Source organism: Kogia breviceps, chromosome 18 (assembly GCF_026419965.1).
Source record: "Kogia breviceps isolate mKogBre1 chromosome 18, mKogBre1 haplotype 1, whole genome shotgun sequence".
In the NCBI taxonomy this organism is placed as follows: domain Eukaryota; kingdom Metazoa; phylum Chordata; class Mammalia; order Artiodactyla; family Physeteridae; genus Kogia; species Kogia breviceps.
The window spans coordinates 12,233,239-12,254,598 of record NC_081327.1 but is presented as its reverse complement, the minus strand read 5'-3'; the positions used below and the strand labels follow the sequence as shown (position 1 = coordinate 12,254,598).

The following is a 21,360-nucleotide window of genomic DNA, read 5'->3' as shown; positions in this document are numbered from 1 at the left end:
GCGAAGAAACTACCAAACAGAATCCGAAGAAGAGGGAGGGGGTAGGAACGCCAGGATCCAGAGTCTCTCGCTCTTCGTCCGCCCCAGTGGCCCCGTGGTGTGTCCCTAACCAGGCTGTAAGGCCCTTGGTGCTGAACAACTCCTGTTATTCAGTCAGGCCTCCGGACGGGAGGCCTCATATTGTTGCCGAAATATCGGCTTGCCTGTGCACCGAGGCCGAACAGAAATACGGAGACAGGGATTTTAGAGGAAAACAGGGATAGCTTTATTTTTCGGCCAGGCAGAAGGGAAGACACAGCAGGCTAGCGTCTCAAGAACTGTGGGAATCCTTGGGAATCGGGAAAGATTTTATATGTGGGGCTCGAAGTCTGGGATGTATGATAAGGATCAAAGTAGTGAAGGTCTTGCATTCTTCCTTTCCTTTGCATTATTTCAAAACAGTCAGAGCTGGCGTCAGGCCGCGCGGTAATTGGGGTCCGGCAGCCTGATAATTGCGTCCGTTTGCCTTCGGTTTATCGGCTGCTGACCTTGTCTCTGAAATGCAGAAACTATAAGAGGTGATTTGTTACAAGGGGCGTATAGAATATAAGTGCCCTGACATAATAAGGTTAGGGAGTGAGGGGCACGGGATGTAACTCACACAGCGTTAGGGGTGATAGGTGCCGAATGTAAATTACGTAGTGTCAGGGAGTGAGGATCGCTTTGTAAAGTACAAATCTAGTTACTACAAATTAGTGACAGTTAAAGTAAAACAAGGAGTGATTAACTCTTCCAGGCCAGGTTTTGTTTCTTCTCTAGCCTGTTCACTGTTCCCTTTATTTTCCTTGTTCTCAGGGGAGGGAAAACTTCATTTCTATTTTTGCTGCAACAATATTCCTTAGTTCCTGTAAAAATTCCTATCACATTTAAGGATCCAGCATCACTAACTCAGAGATCATTGCACAGGAGAAAGCAGGCTTCAGCAGGAGCCAAATGCATTTCCATCTGACTCCTTAAATGAGTGCTGTAACCAGTAATAACCCCAGCCGAACTTCATGGAGCCTCTTACTACCAGTCAGGGTAGCAACCCCCGGAGGGAGATATTGCTGTGTCCCTACTTCCCAGGTGAGAAAACTGAGGCCAAGTGACCTGCCCAAAGCAAACAGCTAGTAGGTGACAGAGCTGAACCTAACCAGGCTGCATCTAGAATCCTTGCTTCTAACCTGTATACCAACTCTACCCAGTAAAAATAAAATGTGTGCTACACATATAATTTTTCAATATCAGCAAGTAAAACCAGACATGGTTTCTTGCCCACATGGAACTTACCTTCAAGAGGGAGAGACAGGGCTTCCCTGGTGGCGCAGTGGTTGAGAATCCGCCTGCCGATGCAGGAGACACGGGTTCGTGCCCTGGTCCGGGAAGATCCCACATGCCGCGGAGCAAGTAAGCCCGTGAGCCATGGCCGCTGAGCCTGTGCGTCCGGAGCCTGTGCTCCGCAACGGGAGAGGCCACAGCAGTGAGAGGCCCGCGTACCGCAAAAAAAAAAAAAAAAAAAAAAAAAAGAGGGAGAGACATGGTAAACGGGAGACAGAATAAGCAAGTTATATGCTGTTGGGGAAATCATTAAAAATAAAATCTGCAACCCCCAACATCCTCTTCACGATTGTAGAAAAGGTTCAAAGAGTTTTATTATGGACTAAACATTAAATCAGACTGTAATTCACATGGGCCATGATGAGCAGTGTATGTGACACGGAAATTGTGTAGTGTGTAGTATAGGTGACCAGTGCTATGGGAAACAGAGCAGGCAAGCGGAAAAGGGCCATAAGCAATCTGGGTGGGGAGATCCTGAATTCTGAGAGATGGTTTGACTATTACATGGGCCAACTTTCTTTTCGATACATACACTGTCAATAAAATTATTACTATTGAGGTTTTCCAACATATCCCAAAGTGGAAGAGTGTAACGAGCTCCAGCAGTTAACTCCTGACCAAGCTGGTTTCATCTACTCCCACCCACTTTCTCTCTCCCCCAGGCAATTTGAAGCAAATCTTAGAAACCACACCCTGCTGCTGCCCATAGCAGTACTTTTTTTTTTTTTTTTTTTTTTTTTGGCCATGCTGCAAAATGTAAATTGGTGGAGCCAATATGGAAAACATTATGAAGCTTCCTCAAAAACTAAAAACAGAATGGCCATATGATCCTGCAATCCCACTCCTGGGCATATATCCAGAGAAAACTATAATTCCAAAAGATATATACACCCCAATGTTCATTGCAGCACTATTTACAACAGGCAAGACATGGAACCAACCTAAATGTCGGTCCACAGATGGACAGATAAAGGAAAAAGATGTGGTACGTATATACAGTGGAATACTACTCAGCCATAAAAAAGTGAAATAATGCCATTTACAGCAACATGGATGGACCTAGAGATTATCATACTAAGTGAAGTAAATCAGAAAGAGAAAGATAAATACCATAGGATATCAGTTATATATGGAATCTAAAATATGACACAAATGAACTTATCTATGAAACAGAAACAGACTCACAGACATAGAGAACAGACTTGTGGTTGCCAAGGGGGAGGGGGTTGGGGGAGGGAAGGATTGGGAGTTTGGGATGAGCAAATGCAAACTATTTTATCTGGAATGGGTAAACAACAAAGTCCTACTGTATAGCCCAGAGAACTGTACTTAGTGTCCTGTGATAAGCCATATGGTTAAACAAACAAACAATAAAACCCCAAGAAGAAACCAGTAACAATCACAATAAATCTGTGTTAGTGAGATTGTGGTGTGATGAAATAAAATGTATATTTTGAGGCAGGATGAGAGAAAATTAAAAATAAAATTCTCTCCGTGTGCTTTTTGGGGCCTCCTCTGTCCCTCCCTAATGCAACGTGTGCCTGCATTATGCAATCAACCAGAGCTCCTCAAAGATGGCAGTGCCTGCTCAATTGTAAAGATCATTTTTCCCCCTTTCTTCTGACGTTCGCAATGTACCTTCCTGAAGAATAGAATTCTTTCCCAGCTCTGTGGGGGTCATGGTGACTTGCTGCTTGTTTTGTACATTCTTACCTGGACTAGGTATCCTTGGCGAACTTTATGTAAAATATATGTCATTTTGTTGTACAATCCTTTGTCTAGAAAATATATATGACTGTACCTTCGACTTCTAACAGGCAGAATAGTTCTCAGAGCTTTCTGAGAATCTGCTTCCAGCATTATAACGCTGTTTGGCTTGAAGAAAATTCCCTTTATTTTTCCTTTTTTAACTTGAGAGTTTATTGAATTTTCATAGACATTTTCTTGGAGTAGTCTGCAGGATATCGGAGACACCCACCAAAGGACACCAGGAGCCCCCCCACCCTGAAACTTTGAGCCCCACCAGCTTCTTTGGTATTCCTCAGGTGCTTCTCCAAGTTCTCCTGATAGCCAGACATCATTGCTTAAATGCTGTCCTGAATTTTACTCTGTCTCTTTTTGTTGGGACTTGGGGTCCTGAAGGGGTTCCGGTACATTTCCTAGGCAAGGACCTAGGGGGAAATCTGGAGCGAATTGGGTTGTCTTGTCCTTTTTTAAAATTTGGCTTAAATTGGAAAGATTATGTGTATATGGTCTGAACAAACTGTTTGCTAGTGAAATGAGAGACTGAGCCTGCACAGCTCTGAAGGAAAAGGGACAATTGCTCCTTCTGGCCACGAGGTGGTCTGAGGTGACTGGGAACCTAGGGCAAGTGTCTGAGGATCAATCCTCGTGACCTGTAGCAGGTCCCACAGAGGATCCCACTACAATCGTTAAGTAAATTCTGCTTGTCATCGGGGCATAATAAAGGCTGATCATGTAGTGCCCCGAGCACCCCTGGCAGTTTTAGACCACTGGAGGGAGAAACTGAGACACGTAAGAAAGTCGAACCAACTCAAGGATAGAACTCCCTTGGTGAACTAGACAGAAGCAGCACGCATTCGCTCCATCACAACCGCCCTCAGAAAGTTGTTCAGATCATATCTGAATTAGGCCGCCAAATTAATAATGGGAAACCGTGCCTCAAAGGCCAGACAGCTCCTGGATGGGCAGCCACTCGCGGGAACTCCGCCTGGTTTCACGTACAGTTGGAACAAAGCCAATGCTCGAAAGCACTTCTCTGAACTCTTAAATGGCCAGGAGGGAGCTCTTTTCACATTTTAGAGAAAGTCAGCTTGAAAACAACACCTTTTCAAAGGTCTGACACCAAGAGAATAAAAGTATTCCTAGGAGGGACCTCCCTGTTGGTCCAGTGGTTAAGACTCCACATTCCCACTGCTTGGGGGCATAGGTTCGAAGGTTCCCCATGCCGTGAGGTGGAGCCAGTTAAAAAATATATTCCTAGGAGAAAGCTTGAAGTTATAACATTTATTACATCCTTGAAATGTAAACACAGCCCACATCATCTGAGAATACAGCCTTAGCTCAGTTAGTAGAACTTAGAACTGAAAGGAAGGGAAAAAAGGGAAAGAGGCTTTTTAAGTTCAAGCAGGAAAATTATGAGGTCTCTGTGTCTGTCTGGATGTATCTATGTCTGTGTGTACGTTATAAATATGCTATGTCCCTACCTCCAGACGGTGTTATCAAAATTAATTTGTAAAAGAGCTCTGTTGAACGGACTTAAAAGCAAGTGCTTACAAATCAACTATTTCTAAATGTTACCAAAAACTAACCCAAATTTTTAAAGGATCACATGGTCTAGAATTAATCTTTAATGACAAAAACAAGTTTAAATTAATGGTTTAATTAATATAGACATGTCTTTAGAGTAATCAACACTAAGTATAATACTTTTATTGTACCTAGGGTTACTGAAAGTTAATAAGCTCGTGTTATTTATGTTATAAAATTTGTCAACAAGATAATTAACGGCATGATGATATTTTCACAAGTAATAAAATAGAGATAAATGGGAGAAAAGCTTTTAGGTGATGCCTTAAGAATGATATGTTTTATTGTATGTCTACCTGCAAACAGTTTCTCCAGATTTTTGGCAGCTTGAAACTTGACAGTTCTGCTAACTCAAATTAAATGTTGGAAATTCATTGAATGTCTAGATCTTTTTTTTTTTTTTTTTTTTTTTTTTTTGGCGGTACGCAGGCCTCTCACTGTTGTGGCCTCTCCCGTTGCGGAGCACAGGCTCCGGACGCGCAGGCTCAGCCGCCATGGCTCACGGGCCCAGCCGCTCCGCGGCATGTGGGATCTTCCCGGACCGGGGCACGAACCTGTGTCCCCTGCATCGGCAGGCGGACTCTCAACCACTGCGCCACCAGGGAAGCCCCACATGGTATTTTTAAAACCTTGATTTGGTTGCTGATTTTTAAGAATTAGGAGCTATCACTTAAACGTTTGTATATCTACTCTTACGTGCTTTGGGGATATAAAAACCGCCATATAAAGATTTGCTCTAGAAGTTGACTGAGTGGTACCGGGCCTGCTTCATTCACAGCAGCCATCCCCGGAGCTGAACGATGGCTCCTCTCTGAGACAGGGCAGGCTCTACGCTTTGCCACATACTCCACGTCTCCCTGCTGCCTTACTCCTTACAGCTGGCCCTTGTCCCCATGTATATTACCTAGCTGGCCTCTAGACATCGGAGTTTACAACCCCTAAACTATGTCACATGTAAAATATGTGGAACAGGCCTGCACACAGTAACGATATTAATAATAATATTCATTCACATGTAACCCTGACTGTACTAGGCATTGTTTCAAGTACTTTACTTTTATTTATTCATCTAAGCCTCACAGAACCCTACAGGGAAAATACTATTATCATTCCACTTTACTGAGAAAGAAACTGAGGCTCAGAGAGGTGAAGTGACTTGCCCAAGGAAAGCACAGCTTGGAAATGGCGGAGCGGGGATTGAACTTGGAAAACTCCAGAACCTGTGATCTTAACTACTAAACGTTCAAGAGCCCCTCAGTCTCTCGTTCCTGCCCCTCACTCTCGGCACATCCCTCCCCCGCCCAGCCCAGGCCTCACTGCCCCACCCCCATTTCCTTTCTCTCCAGGCGAGACAGGCTGCATGACTGTAACTTGGACCACATGGGTCCCAACCCCCTCAGGAGTGCAGCTGTTTGGGCTGCAGCTATGGGGGCCCCTGCCCCTCCGGGCTCAGGGCACCTTCAGCCCCTTTGTGGATGGGGGCATTCTCCGGCGGAAGCTCTGCACACACCAGCGGAGTCACACTGCAGGGGCTGCTGCCCGGGGTCCAGTATGGTGAGAGGGGCCCTGGGCCCAGGTGTTGAGGGGCGGGTGGGACGTGGGCTGGAAGCTGCTCTTGGCAAGTGGCTCAGGTGGGCTGGCACCCCTTCTGCGTATCTGCAAGCCTGTTGTATAAGACCCGGGGGTGAAAATGGAAGGCTGAGGACCTGGGGTGAGGTGGACAGAAGGGGCATGGGGCGGACCCATTCAATCCCTGCACCAGTTGAAGATGGATGGGGGTGAAGGAGACATCCTGGGGCGCCCCCCACCCCACTCCCAAGCCGACTGTGACCTTTTCCTTTCCCCTCAGTTTACCGCTGCGGCAGTACTCAGGGCTGGAGCCGTCGGTTTCTCTTCGGGGCCCTGAAGAATAGGACCCACTGGAGCCCCTGTCTGGCTGTGTTTGGGGACATAGGGATTGACAATCCTAGGGCCCTACCCCGACTGTGCAGGGACACCCAGCAGGGCAGGTACGACGCTGTTCTTCGTGGGGGTGAGGCGTGGGCCAGGGTGTGCCTGGAGGTTTGGGGTCGGGGAGGGGGAGCTTGGGTGGGAGGCAACGCCAGGACCGCGGAGGGGACCTGGGCTGGGGCTAGCGTGGCTCTGAAGGATGGGGGATGAGACTGGCCACAGAGACGGTGCTGTGGTCAACCAGGCCGCCCAAGGTAAAATCAGGTCTTGACACTTCGAGCTATGTGCGTTGGTTTGCTCCTCTGTATTATTGTTATAAGGGCTAAGACTAGGTTAGAATTCACGGGGCTCTTGTGATGACTAAAGAAGTCGATATTGCCCGTCCTGTTGAAAGTGCTACATGAGTGTTTGCTGTCACGATCATTTCTGTTGTGATTTGAGAGGACAGGAACCAGATGGGAGATGGAGATTGGGGCCGATACAGTTCAAAGCCGTAGTAGACTCTGGAATCAGGCTCCCAGGGTTCGATTCCTGGATCGTCACCAACCAGCTCTGTGGCCTTAAACGAGCACTTAACCCCTCTGGGCCTCAGTTTCCCCATCTGACACGGGGATGATAATAACATCCACCTCAGAGGGTGTTTTGAAGATTCAGGTGATCGAGCATGTAAAGCATCTGAAAATGTGCCTGGGACAAAACCAGTACCTGACTAGACTGTGTCAGTCTTTTTTTTTCTTTAAATTCACCCTTATATATTTTTTTATTTGTTTATTTTGGCCCCTCCGAGCAGCATGCGGGATCTTAGTTCCCTGACCAGGTATCGAACTTGTGCCCCCTGCAGTGGAAGCGCCGAGTCTTAAACCACTGGACCACCAGGGAAGTTCCCAGACTATGTCAGACTTAACGTTGTTATTACTCTGAGAAGGGATGAGATGGCAGCTGGTATGCTCAGAGCACAGGAGACCGGCAAGGTCCTGCAGGGGTCCCCAGGGACCAGAGGCTCAGGAAATGGTTCCAAGCGCACATGCGGGTGGGTGTGAGGTAGGGATCGGAGAACCAGGATGCCTCACGGTGGGGGCGACCAGGACTTGCACAGCCCGCATGTGACCAACCAGGTCTCTCAAATCTGGAGAAAGCAGAGCCAGGTCTGGGCCCTCATTCTCTCCTCCACCCCCCAGGAGACTTTGCCTACAACATGGATCAGGACAACGCTCACGTCAGGGACAAGTTCATGAATCTCATTGAACCTGTGGCCGCCAGCCTGCCATACGTGATGTGTCCTGGGAATCACGAAGAACTCTAGTGAGGCCTGAGGGCTTTGGGGTGGGCAAGGTCCTGGCCAAAGAAAACAGTCCTTCCTAGTGTCTCACCTTAGTTCCTCGTACTGCAGCAGCTCATTTGTGGAAGTGAGAGGAAAGGAGATGACGGCTGGGCTGGGAGCCGGGCCTGGCCTGACAGTGGGAGGTGGGGGTGGGCGGGGGCACCCAGACCCTCCCCACACCGTTTTACTTCCTTTTATCCAGCAACTTCTCCAACTACAAAGCTCACTTCAGCATGCCAGGGAACAGAGAAGGCCTGTGATACAGGTAACCTGGGGGGAGCCGGGGGACTGGCCTCCCTCCCCTGAAGGATGGGAGATGCAGGAGAGATCCCAAATTTGACCCCTGCCCTTTGACCCTTCCAGCTGGGTTCTGGGCCTGGCACATATCATTTCCTCTCCACTGAGGTATATTTCTTTCTCCATTACGGCGCCACTTGGTAGAGAGACAGTTTCGCTGGCTGGAGAGCGACCTCCGGGTAACCTGTGGATGTCCCCCTTGCACCTGCCTCGCCTCCCCCTCCTGCAACCCCTGCCCCTCACACTGAGCCCTTCTCTGCTGAAAGCCAATAAGACCCCGGCAGCCCCGCCGTGGATCATTACCCTGGGTCACCAGCCCGTGTACTGTTCCAGTGCTGATTTGGATGACTGCACCTGGCATCAAAGCAAGGTGAGGACCCTCTCTCTGGGGAAAAGGTGCTGAAATCCAGGTCGGGGGTGGGGGTGGCCCGAGTCACCCCTCACCTCCTTGCTCATCCGGCCCAGGTTCCCAAAGGCCTCTTCGGCAAGTTCTACGAGTTGGAGGATCTTTTCTATAAATACGGTGAGTGACCCCAGGGGACTCCCCAGCCCCAGGCCCCACCTCCCATCTCTCCTGGATTCAGGGACCTGAGCCCCGTCTTGCTTTGTATCAGGGGTGGACCTGCAGCCGTGGGCTCACGAACGCTCCTATGAACGCCAGTGGCCAATTTACAACTACCTTGTGAGGCCTGGGGTGCGCTGAGACCCATGTGGCTGGTGTCAGTGGACCGCCCCCTCAACGTCAGAACCCCGGGGCCTGGCTGGGTATGACAGGCCCCTCCCCTTTGTCCCTTCTCCAGGTGTTTAACGGCAGCCGAGAGATGCCCTACACACACCCTCGAGGCCCCGTCCACATCATCACTGTATCTGCCGTGAGCAGGGTGGGGGGAGGGGAGGGTGCTGCTTTGGCCTCTGATCTATTGAGAGCTGCACTTGTACCAGCCGGGGTGCCTCATCCTTTATACAGCTGCTATCTCTCAGGTGGTTAGATGTACGTAGTATCAATAGCATGCCCATTGCACAGATGTGGAAACAGAGTCTCAGACAGTAAAATACTCCTTCAGAATCACAGAATCAATAAGTGGCGGAAGCAGGGGGTGCTTGCCCAGGTCTACTGGATGGATCCAGGGCAGAGGGCTTATTATTATCAATGTAACTGGGCTCCAGACTTTATGCGCATTGCACCAGCTTTCCCACTAATGACCTTTTTCTGTTTCAGGATCCCACACTGTATTTAGTTATTGTGTCTCCTTAGTCTCCTCCAAACTGTGATGGTTCCTCCGCCTTCCCTTGTCTTTCATTCAGGCCAGTTGTTTTTTTTTCAGAATGCCCCTGGATCTGGGTTTGTCTGATATTTTCTCCTGCCAAGATTCGGGTTATGCATCTGGGGCCACACAGTCACAAATGATGGTTTATCCTTCTCAGCGGGTCATACGGGGGGTGGGGGGGTGTCCATGTCCTCACTGTGTCTCATTCCTGGAGGGATTTCTCTGAATCACCGGTTTAAGCAAGTGTCTGCTGGGTTCTTCCTCTGTAAAGTGGTTGTATTTCCCTTTTGAGTTGATAAACATCTTGGGGGAGATGCTTTTAGACCCTGCAAACGTCCTGTTTCTCCTCCAACTTTCACCTGCTAATTTTTGAACCCATCAGTGGGTCTTGTCTGTTACAGTGATTACTGGGGATCTTCTATTTCCCTCATTCCTCCTCGATTTATTAATTACCATCCTCCTATGAGAAAGCGTTGTCCCTTCTGCCCCATTTATTTGGTTAGCTAGCTATGGATTTATACTAGTACGGACTCAGGGGTAATTATCGTCTCCCGTGGGCTCTAATCCAATAGTCCTGCTGTTTATGGTGTTGCCTTTATTCACATTGCCTAGATTGCTCTAACTTTGGCCACTGGGAACTCTTCAGATCAGGCCCTGTGTCCTTTCAATGTGTCCCTGTCGTTTTGTGGGCTCTCTCTTACTTTCTGGCACGGCAGCGTGCTCCAGGATCATCTTCTGTCCGCCTACCCCCACCCACCGAGCCTTGGAATCAGTCACTCCACAAGAAGCAAGGGCTTATTTTTTAAGCTGTTTCTTACCAATTAGTGAGATCAAAGTAAGAACTTCTCATGATAAAAATGCAAACGAACAGAGGGCAGGAGGTAAAACTCTCCACACCCTTCTTAGTCCCACTCTCAATGGTTACATCTCGGGTGGCATTTGAGAATATTTTCCATGTATGCAAATGAGTCATTGTCTTAATAGAGATGTGTTACGGCATCACCCACTTTTTAAAAACAGCTTGGATCATGCTTCATACCCTAGCAGTTCTCAGCCTTGGTGCACGTTAGAATTACCTGGGGAGGTTTTTAAAACTCCAATGCCTGGGCCCAACCCCAGAACAAACACCAGAATCTCCGAGGGCTCGGCCCTGGCATTGCAGCCCTGTGCGGCCACCACCTGCAGCAGGAAATAGAATGTTATCAGTACAGGTGGCTCCTCATAGCTGTAGGTGATCACTATTCTGAACTTAATCAGTGCAGATTAGCTTTTCTCTTTCATTTTAAAGTTTGAAATTATTTTAGACTTACAGAAAAGTAGCAAAAATAATACAAAGGCTTTCCATATCCCCTTCACCAAGATTTCCCAAATGTGAACATTTAACCGCACTTGTTTCAATCTCTATTTTTGTCTCTCTGTGTGTCTCTCTAAGTGTGTGTGTGTGTGTGTGTGTGTATACATTTTACTATTATTTTCAGATCCAACGAAGAGTACGCTGCAGAAATGATGCCCCTTTATCTTTCCATCTGTATTTCCTAAGAAAACGAGGATATTCTCTTACATCAGTACAGTATAGTAATCAGATCCAAATAGTTAACATTGATAATATACCATTATCTAATCTCATTCAAATTTAGCCAGTTGTCCTATTCATGTCCTTTAAATTAAAGAATTTTTTTTTCTGGTCCAGAATCTAGTCTAAGATCATACATTCTACTTCCGTGTCTTATCTCTCTCCCTTCCTTTAATCAGAAACATTTCCCCACTCTTTCTTCATTCTTCACGACTTTGAAAACTTTGAAGAGCATAGCAAAGTTGTTTTGTAGACTATCCCTCAGTTTGGATTTGTCTGATGTTTGCTGGTGATTAGATTGAAGTTACACATTTTGGGTAAGAATAGACAAAAGCGATATTGTGTTCTTTTCAGTGCACCCTATGAGGAGGTGCGTGGTATCTCTTTAGCCCCTTTAAGTCTCAGTTTACACATCTTCTCCACCATAGTTACGATTTTCCCCTTTAAAATTAACAAGTGTCTCCTGGAGATACTTTGAGACTACACAAATATCCTGATATTCCTCAAGTTTTCACCGCTACTTTGACCATCCATTGATGGTTCTGGCTTCAATCAGTTATTATGATGATGGCTGCAAAATGGTGATTTTTTTTGTTTGTTTTTGAGGGTGGTGCTCTCTCATCCTTTCTGCTCACATTACCTGGCTTTCTACTGCAAGGATAAGCACTTCGTCTCTCCCAGGCAATGATGATTTTAATAGCTTTCCTGGAGGGTCTACTGTGCAGTGAGGGTTGAGAGCCACCAATTTCTTCTATTCTGTGAACTGCATTTTCCCCTTAACCATACGTCTTGGCCATTTTTCTATACCGCCCCACTTTGTGATGGCTACCCTATAATTTATTTAACTGACCCCCACTGATGGCCATTTGGCTGGCTTCCGGCTCAGGGCTTTTCAAGAAAATGCTTCAGTGGACAGTCTTGTACAGCCATGCACTGTTCTAGAAGTCAAAGAACCAGGAAGCCTGGTTGGGTCAAAACACTCAACTGTGAGCATTATCAAGGTCAAGTCTTAACTGACTTTGTCTTCCTTAGGGGTGGCAGGGTCCCGGCCTGGCAGGTCTTTTCTGCTCCCCAGTGGGTACTCCACCTGCGTCAGCCCTGGGTCTAAATGATTCTCTCCGGCAGGGTTGTGAGGAGAGGCTGACCCCCTTAACCTTCTTGCCGTGGCCCTGGAGCGCCGTGCGCATCAAAGAGTACGGGTACACACGGCTACACAACCTCAGTGGGACCCATGTCCACATCCAGCAGGTGTCTGATGACCAGATCAGTGAGCAGTGGCTCAATCACCTGCCTGAGTAACCAGGCCTAGCATGCTCTGGAGCCAAGCGGTTTCAAAAGTGGACGTGAGAGCTGGAAAAAATCCTGGGTTCAAATCCTGCCTCTGCTATTTACCAGCTGGATGACCTCAAGCAACTTTGAGCCACAGTTTTCCCATCTGAAAAATGGGGATGTTAATAGTTTCTACCTCACAGGGTTGAATGACTTATTATATATGAAGTGCTTAGAAGAGTTTCTAAAACACGGTCGATTCTATAAGTATTTATCAACATGAAGCAGGGGAAGAAAAAGGTAGGTTGTGGGAGACAGGTAGAGGGAAAGCAATATGATGTGTGTGTGGTAGGGATGGCTTAAGGTTAGATGGACCCAAATAATCGTGGCTCACCTTTATTTCTGCCATTGTAGTTTTTTAAAGGTGCTAATAACTATGATTGATTGAACACCTGTTGTGTTCCAGACTCTGAACTAGATGCCTTATATTTAGTCCCTTTAATCACCACAACAATACCATGTGACAAATTTTCTTTCCATTTTACAGCTCAGAAAGGGGAGGTAATTTTCCCAGGGTCACACAGCCAGAGGGTGCAGAACTAAGATCTGACCCCAAAGACCATATTCTTTTTACGATAAATAACTACTATTTACTGTGTAACCCATACACCACAGGCAGGCTCTTGTGTATGTTATCTATTCAGTTCTCCCCATTTTATGGACTATGGAAGTTAGGCCCAGAGTAGGGTCATGTGCTGAAGGCCACATAGGGAGTGGCTTTGCTGGGATATAAAGTGAGTTTTGTCTGACTCCAGGGTTTGTGCTCTAACAATAATAGCCTACACTTACCCAGTCCTTGCCTTGTGCCAGGTTCCCTTTTCAGCCTTTTCCAAATATCTCACTTAATTCTCACGATATCTATGATGTAGGTACTATTACTATCATCCTCACTTTCCAGTTGAGGAAAACTGACACCGAGAGAGGTCTAATAGCTCATCCAAGGTCACACAGACTATCAGAGGCGGAGCTGAGATTTGAACTCGGGCCACTCGGCCCCAGAATCTGGGCTTTCAGCCTTCATTACCTCCTTTTCTTTTTTTGTCCCTTGCATGATGGGAAGATTGTGGACGATGTCTGGGTGCTGAGACCCCTGCTTGGCCGGATGATGTACCTCTGGGAATGGAGACAGGAACCCTGGGCCTTGCTCATCAGGAACCCTGGGCCTTGCTACCTAGGCTGGGGTACCCAGGCCCAGGAGGGGGTCAGGGAGGTCCTCGACTCCTCTACCTTCCTAGGTCCCATGTGGGGTGGAAGCAGCCCCGAGGGAGCTGGAGCAGCTCTCCCCTCCCCGAGAGGTTGGGGTCCCAACCTTCTGTGTTGGGAGACCAGCTATACCGGCAAAGTGAAGCAAGACAGGTCTTGGGAGGCACAGCCCCGCCCTCCTGCATAGCACTGACTGGGCAGAGTGTCCACAGGGCCTCAGGAATAAAGAGGCTTATGGCTGTGTCTCCATGGACTCTGAACTTCTGCTGGGGGGTTGCCCCACTGGGCCGACTCCTCTCCTGACCACCGAGCAAGGGCCATCACCAGCCCCAAGTCAGCAGGGTGGGCATGGCTGTCATGACACCGTTGTCCAGCAGGTGGCGTTGGTGACTTTCTCCTCCAGGCCGGCCCTTGGTGTCAATCAGAGGCCTGTCTCCAATGCCCCAAGCAGCGGTAACCAGTGTCCATGCCTCAGTTTCCCAGCCTGGCACTGACTTATCCTGGAAGGCGGGAAGTGTTAACACTCCTAACTTCCAAATGGGGCAGCTGACAAGTTTAGGAGCTCACGGAGCTGCCATTTTCCTCCCTTTAAAAATTTTTCCGGGCTTCCCTGGTGGCGCAGTGGTTGAGAATCTGCCTGCTAATTCAGGAGACAAGGGTTCGAACCCTGGTCTGGGAAGATCCCACGTGCCGCGGAGCAACTAGGCCCGTGCGCTGCAACTACTGAGCCTGCGCGTCTGGAGCTTGTGCTCCGCAACAAGAGAGGCCGCGATAGTGAGAGGCCCGCGCACCGCGATGAAGAGTGGCCCCCGCTTGCCACAACTAGAGAAAAGCCCTCGCACAGAAACGAAGACCCAACACAGCAAAAATAAATAAATAACTAATAATTTAAAAAAAAAAATTTTTTCCCCTTCCCCCTGTTTCCCTTCTTCCTTTCCTGTATTCAATCAGTATTTATTGAGCACCCGTCATGTGCCAGGACCCGTTCTCCGTGCTGTGAACAACACAGAGATGTCTGCCCTCGTGGAGCCGACATTCTATCCAGGGTGTCGGACAGCAAACACAATAAATAAGTAAAACATATAATGGTAAATAGTGATAAATGCACAGAAAAAGCAGGAAGGGCGATAGAGAGTAGTCGGGGGCTGTGGCAGTTTTCACGAGGGTGGTCAGGGAGACCTCACTGAGAGGGTGATGTTTAGATCTGAAGGAATCTGAAGGAGGAGCCATGTGAGCGGAGCAGCTCAGGCAGAGGAACAACTAATGCACAGCCCCTGAGATAGAAGCACACCTGTCCTGTCAGAGGGTAGAGGGAGTGAGATGAAGAGTCGGGATGAGGGCAGGGAGGTGACTGGGGCAGATCGTGTGGGGCCTTGTGGGTCACAGGGAGGACTCTGTCCTTTATCCTGAGTGACATCGAACCAGGGGAGGGCTCTGAGCTGGGGATGGACAGGATCTGACTCCAGAAGTCCTAGGCAAAGGCTGGGCTCTGGCCCCAGGGCTGAGGGCTCCCCCGAGAAAAGCCTGTGAGCCCCTAGCTCTGCAGGCTGATGGCACATGTATTCCTCTATTGTTCCATGCAGTTTCAGCCTCCTCACATCTTATTCCCACCCAGGCTCCACTAGGCCCAAGGCTCCTTGCAGTTTCTTTCTTTTCTTTTTTTAAAATTTACTTGGTTGTGCCAGGTCTTAGTTGCAGCAGTCGGGTTCCTTAGTTGCAGCAGGCAGTTTCCTTAGTTGTGGCTCACCGGCTCCTTAGTTGTGGCCCATGGGCTCCTTAGTTGTGGCTCGAGAGCTCCTTAGTTGCAGTTCACTGGCTCCTAGTTGTGGCATGTGAACGCTTATCTGTGGCATGTGGGATCTAGTTCCCTGGCCAGGGATTGAACCTGGGCCCCCTGCCTTGGGAGTGTGGAGTCTTAACCACTGGACCACAAATTTGTAAATGCTCTTTACATATAAAGGACCGGAAGCTTTGCTTGCCATCTGTATATTGCCACTGATCTTTTTCCATGATGTATTGAAATTTATCATTTTTAATTTTTTTTATTTTTTTTATTTTATTTATTTATTTATTTATTTATTTATTTATTTATTTATTTATTTTTTGCGGTATGCGGGCCTCTCACTGCTGTGGCCTCTCCCGTTGCGGAGCACAGGCTCCGGACGCGCAGGCCCAGCGGTCATGGCTCACGGGCTTAGTTGCTCCGCGGCACGTGGGATCTTCCCGGACCAGGGCACGAACCCGTGTCTCCTGCATCGGCAGGCGGATTCTCAACCACTGCGCCACCAGGGAAGCCCTATCATTTTTTTAAAAAATTTATTTATTTTTGGCTGTGTTGGGTCTTCGTTGCTGCACGCGGGCTTTTCTCTAGTTGAGGCGAGCGGGGGCTCCTCTTCGTTGCGGTGCGCAGGCTTTGCACTGCAGTGGCTTCTCTTGTTGCAGAGCACGGGCTCTAGGCGCCCGGGCTTCAGGAGTTTTGGCTCATGGGATGCGGAGCACAGGCTCAGCAGTTGTGGCGCACAGGCTTAGCTGCTCTGCAGCATGTGGGATCTTCCCAGACCAGGGCTTGAACCCGTGTCCCCTGCATTGGCAGGCAGACTCCCAACCACTGTGCCACCAGGGAAGCCCGAAATTTATCATTTATATGAGGCCAAATCCTCCTCACTCTCCTCACCTGTTTCCATCTATTGGGGGTCACCTCCTCACCAACCCCTCTAGGAAGCCTGCTATAGGAGGCTCTTTGGGCCCAATTTCCTCTCCCAGGGCCCTGAAGTAGAAGGGCCTGATTGCCCATCCTGAGGAAACCCTTGGAGCAGATCTGCCACTGGGCTTGTTCCAGGGCTCTGATCTCTGACTGAGATCCCCAACTAAGTTACAGGAGGGCTTCCCCAAACAAGGGTTCTAGAGCCTGATGCCCTGCCATGTGTGCAGGGTATTAAAGAGGCAAAGACTAGATATATGTATATGTGTAAGTGAATCACTTTTCTGTACACCTGAAACTAACACAACACTGTAAATCAACTATAGTCCAATATAAAATAAAAATTAAAAATAAAAGAGAGAGACAAAGGCTGTACCCAGCCATCCTCCCATCACTGTGACTTGAGTAAAGTGCCATCCTCTCAGCTACTAGACTTGCTTGTTATTTGGGGGGGTGGTGGTGAGGTGGGGTTGCAGGGTCTTAGTTCCCCGCCCAGGGACCAGGGATCGAACCTGTGTCCCCTGCAGTGGAAGAGCTGAGTCCTAAGCCCTGGACCGCCAGGGAAGTCCCAAGACTTGTTTATTTTTCAAAACGGAGACTCAGAAAAAAAAAAAAACAACAACGGAGACTCAGTAAGGCATAAAGACTTCAAAAGAGCACAAGAACAAGAATGTTTAATGCTGGCAAGGGTACTTTAAAGGGCATATTCCCTCTGAACACTGGCGGGTGTGTGAATTGGATCCCTGCAGCACAACTTGGCAATGTGTGTCCCAGGCCGTGGGGAGGCAGCAGAGGGCAGTTGGCGAGAGCCTTACTTGGGCATCAAAGCTAGGGAAGAGCCCAGTGTGTGGTCTCCAGCAAATGAAGTTACTTCTCTAAGCCTGTTTCCTCCTCTGTGAAGCAGGGATAATCACAGCCCCTGCTGATTAAATTATGCAACTTAGCACCATGTATAGTGCACAGAAATGTTTGAAGCATGGGAACTGTTACTATTATTAAATCTTAAAGATGTACATTTCCTTTGACCCAGCAGTTCCATCTGTGGTAATTTTTTCAAAGGAAATAATTAAAGATTTGCACACATATTTAACTGCTTGGATTTTTGGGGTGGGATAAATTATTTATAATAGCAAAATATTTATCACAGTTTAGATGTTCAACAAGAAAGAGTGGTTCAGACAAATTAGCGTTCATTGATAGAATGGCATCTTATGCAGCCATTAAAACAAATGTTCTTGAAGAGTATTTAATGACCTGGAAAGATACTGGTGATATTTATAATCTTGTTTTAAAAAGATACAAAATTCTTTATAAATGTGTTTCCAATTCTGTTTTAAAAGGTTGGTAGGGGGCTTCCCTGATGGCACAGTGCTTAAGAATCCACCTGCCAATGCAGGGGACACAGGTTCGAGCACTGGTCCAGGAAGATACCACATGCCGCAGAGCAGCTAGGCCCAGGTGCCACAACTGCTGAGCCTGTGCTCTAGAGCCTGCAAGCCACAATTACTGAAGCCCACATGCCTAGAGCCCATGCTCCACAACAAGAGAAGCCACGGCAATGAGAAGCCCGTGCACCACAACAAAGAGTATCCCCCACTCGCTGCAACTAGAGAAAGCCTGCGCACAGTAACGAAGACACAACACAGCCAAAATTAAAAATAAATAAAATAAATAAATTTATTTTAAAAATAAATAAAAGGTAGGTAAATGCACAGAAAAAAAGACATTATGCAATCACTCATTCATTGCTTCTGCAGATATTAATTAAATGCCTACTATGTGCTAGACACTGTGCTGGGGCAAGGGAGATGCACTAAATATTTAAAAGTACCTCTGAGGAGGTGGATTTACAACTCATCCAACCATCCATTCAACAAATGGGCAAGTACAGTGAACAAAACAGACAAAAATCAATGCTCTCATGGTGCTGACACGACAGCAGGGGAGAGAGCCAAAAAATAGTAACTATGATTATCTAATCATCTAGTATGTTAGAAGGTGATTTGAGCTACAGAAAATAAGAAAAAGCAGACAAGGTAAGGGGTTTAGTAGCATGTGAGAGGGATGTTTGATGCATTAGTCAGGGTGGGCAGGAACAGTCCCACTGATAAGATGACATTTGAGTAAAACCCTGAAGGACAGCAGAGAGGTAGCCATGACGATACCTGGGGGAAGAGTCTATTCCAGACAGGAGGAAAAGGCAATGCAATGACCTTGAAGTGGGAGAGCACCTGATTTTTTTTTTTTTTTTTAAGAAGAGCAAACTGGCTGGAGCTCAATGAGTGCAGTCACAGAAAAAGATGTCCGAGTTTAGATTACGGGGGTTTTTTTTCCCAAAAAATTTTTTACAAATAAATACTAAAAACAAACAAGCAACGAAACAAAAACAAACAAAAAACCTTATAAAAAGATTAAATCAAACTGTGCCTTGATTCCGGGCCAAGTTCCCGGCCTCAGACAGAATGACAGACGTCGTCCAAAACTCATTATTTACTTCCTGTGATCCCGAACCAGCTCGTTTGCCCCTCTAAACCTCAGTTTTATCTGTAAAATGGGTATGTTGTGAGTATTCAGAGAGAAATTTCACTTGGTGGGGTGTCTGACACATAGTAAATGCTTACGAACTGTTTCTGGCCATTATTACCATTACTGCCTTCCACCCCCTAACTCCTTTTGAGGGAAGGTGGGAAGCTCTGTTACCAGAGGATAACCATTTTCCCCTTTAAGAATCCAAGTGGGCTGGGAGCCAGCCTCTCCGCACCCTTTCCAAATTTTCCAATCCCTGCTTGGCATTTTCCGCCCGAAGGTCTCCGATTGGACTATCTGCACCAATCAGAGGCTGGAGCGGCGCTGCCCGGAGCCCAGCTCCGCCCCCGAGCGGGCCCTGCCCCCGGCCCAGTCAGCCCCGTTGCTATGGGGACTGGTGGACGGCGAGGGGGGAAAGCCCCGGATGTTCGTTGGGGATTCAACATGGCGGCGGCAGTGGCCGTGGTGGCGGCGGCGCAAGAAAGCTGAGGGCGGCGTGAGGGCGCCGAGTTCCGGACCGAGCAGCTAGGCCGCGAGCGACTGCGGTGCCGAGCCGGTAAGATAACCGGTCTGGCCAGGGGATTGGGGTGCGCCGGGCGGTTGTAGAGCGTTTAGCCGAGTAGGGGGCGGGGCCGCTGGGGTCAAAGTTCACTTGAGATGGGAAGGGTCGCGTCCGGGGGCTCGTGGGTCTACGCTGAGCGGGAGGGAGGGAGGTGTATAGGAGGTCAGAGGTCAAACTAACGAAGGGGGCGTGGCGAAGCGGGCGCAAAATTCGAAAATTGAAGTGGGAGTTCGTTGGAGGGGCACGGGGTGAATGTCAAAAAAGGGGGGTCAAATTAATAATTTGATGGGAGGATGTGCCTACGAGGGTCAGAGGTCACAACCGTGGGGGCGGCGGGTTGGAGTTAGGCAGCAGCCAGCGGAGCAAATGTAGGAGATTTAGGTGGGGGGCATCTTTATGAGATCAAAGGCAGGGCGTGATCAAAGCGAGCAAAAATCAGAATCTGATGGCCCAACGGATGATGTTCCCAAGGGTCAAAAGTTAAAACCCAAGTGGGACATATTGCTGGAGAAGAGGTGTAGGACATTCAAGAAAGAAATCAAAGGTGCTTTCTGGGGGAGAAGGAAGCCACCCTCCCGCAGATAATGAAAAGAATTCCAAACACTCATAAAGCACTGTGTCAGGCCCTGTTCTAAATGCTTTCCATGTATTTAATCCTTACCACAACATAATGGGCTTGGTGCCATTATGAAGAGGCTAAGTGATTTGCCCAGGGCCACCTCATGAGTAAGTTTTGCAGCTGAGATTGGAACTCTGGAGTTCTGGGCCCAGAGTTCTATGCTCTGCTGCCTCTCAAATACTCATAATGTTGGTTAACACTGTGCTCAATGCCTGGTCTTATTGTACTACAATCTAGATACACCCACTTTACAGCCACAAAAAGTGAGGCTCAAAGAGCTTCTGCTAAGTGACGGAGGCAGATTCTAGGCTGGATCTGAACGATTCCAGAGCTCCTGCCCCTGTAGATTGCCAGATGTCTGTTCGTGAAAGCAGGGGGCTGGGCAAGGCTGGGCCGCTCCCTGGGCAGGAACAGATTGTCTGTTTGGCCTCCGTGGAAGGGTGTGATCTGGGAGGAGAGGGTCCCCTGGGCAATGGGATGGGGTGTTTGTGTGTGGCCCAGAGTCCAAGTGAGTCTGGCAGGCTCCTGTCCGGGGAGGGTGTTGTTAGGTGCAACCCTGTACAAAGTTGGGTGCTCTCTGTCCTTAAAACCCCAACCTCTCCTCACGATTCTCAGTCACTGCCACCTGTTTTCCTCCTGCTCTCCCGCATCCCTCCCTGAGGTCCAAGCACACTGGCTTGTTTGCTGTTCTTCAACTCTGTAGGCTTATGCCTGCCTCCAGGTCTTTGACCTTCGTGTTCCCTCTGCTTGGAATTCCTTCCCCACTCTGCACCCTCTCACTCACGAGCCACTCACTCATGGCCTGACCGGGACCACCCTGCCCCCAGACACTGTTTTGTGGTATTTCAGCCGTGCTGTGTGGCATGTGGGATGGTTCCCGGACCAGGGATCGAACCCAGACCTCTACAGTGAAAGTGCTGAATCCTAACCACTAGGCCACCAGGGAACTCCCAGCCGCCCTCCACACACACTCTTTATCTCACTATTGTTCTCTCCCAGCCCTTCACTCAGTCTTTAACTTATTTATCAACACGCCGCTTATTGTCTGCCTCCCACTAGAATGTGGGCCCCTCACGGGCAGGAATTTCTCCATGTTGTTCTTTCCCTGAATCCCCACTTGAAGCACTGCCTGGTCCACGGAGGGTGCTCGGTTTGTGGTGGTTGAATGTTGGGCGTGGTGCTGGGTGCTGGGTCTGCAGCAGTGGACAAGACACACAGAGCCCCTGGCCCCTGAGGGCCCTCAGTGTCCCTTGGTGGGAGTGGACTGGAACCAGACCCGTAGCCAGTGATTCATGGCTACATCTCTACCAGCAGTGACGTGGCCT

At 48.4% G+C, this 21,360-nt stretch overlaps 2 protein-coding genes across 3 annotated transcripts in view; both read left to right on the top strand.

Moving 5' to 3' along the window:
- Nucleotides 1-1,034: 1,034 nt before the first annotated feature.
- Nucleotides 1,035-19,383, top strand: ACP7 (acid phosphatase 7, tartrate resistant (putative)). The gene is given in 16 exon segments (XM_059045682.1): nt 1,035-1,104; nt 6,033-6,202; nt 6,204-6,240; nt 6,536-6,718; nt 7,815-7,938; nt 8,160-8,222; nt 8,321-8,346; nt 8,349-8,384; nt 8,387-8,432; nt 8,516-8,624; nt 8,720-8,777; nt 8,869-8,936; nt 9,055-9,126; nt 12,221-12,358; nt 13,476-13,625; nt 19,135-19,383. Coding segments are annotated over 16 exon segments (1,599 nt in total).
- PAK4 (p21 (RAC1) activated kinase 4) overlaps nt 19,198-21,360 on the top strand; it is a 45,159-nt gene continuing 42,996 nt past the window's right edge. The window contains exon 1 of one of the 2 annotated variants that reach the window (XM_067018395.1): nt 19,198-19,410. The gene's annotated coding sequence lies outside the window, so the exon portion shown is untranslated. The remainder of the gene's footprint in view (nt 19,411-21,360) is intronic. The other variant, XM_067018397.1, reaches the window with a different exon arrangement.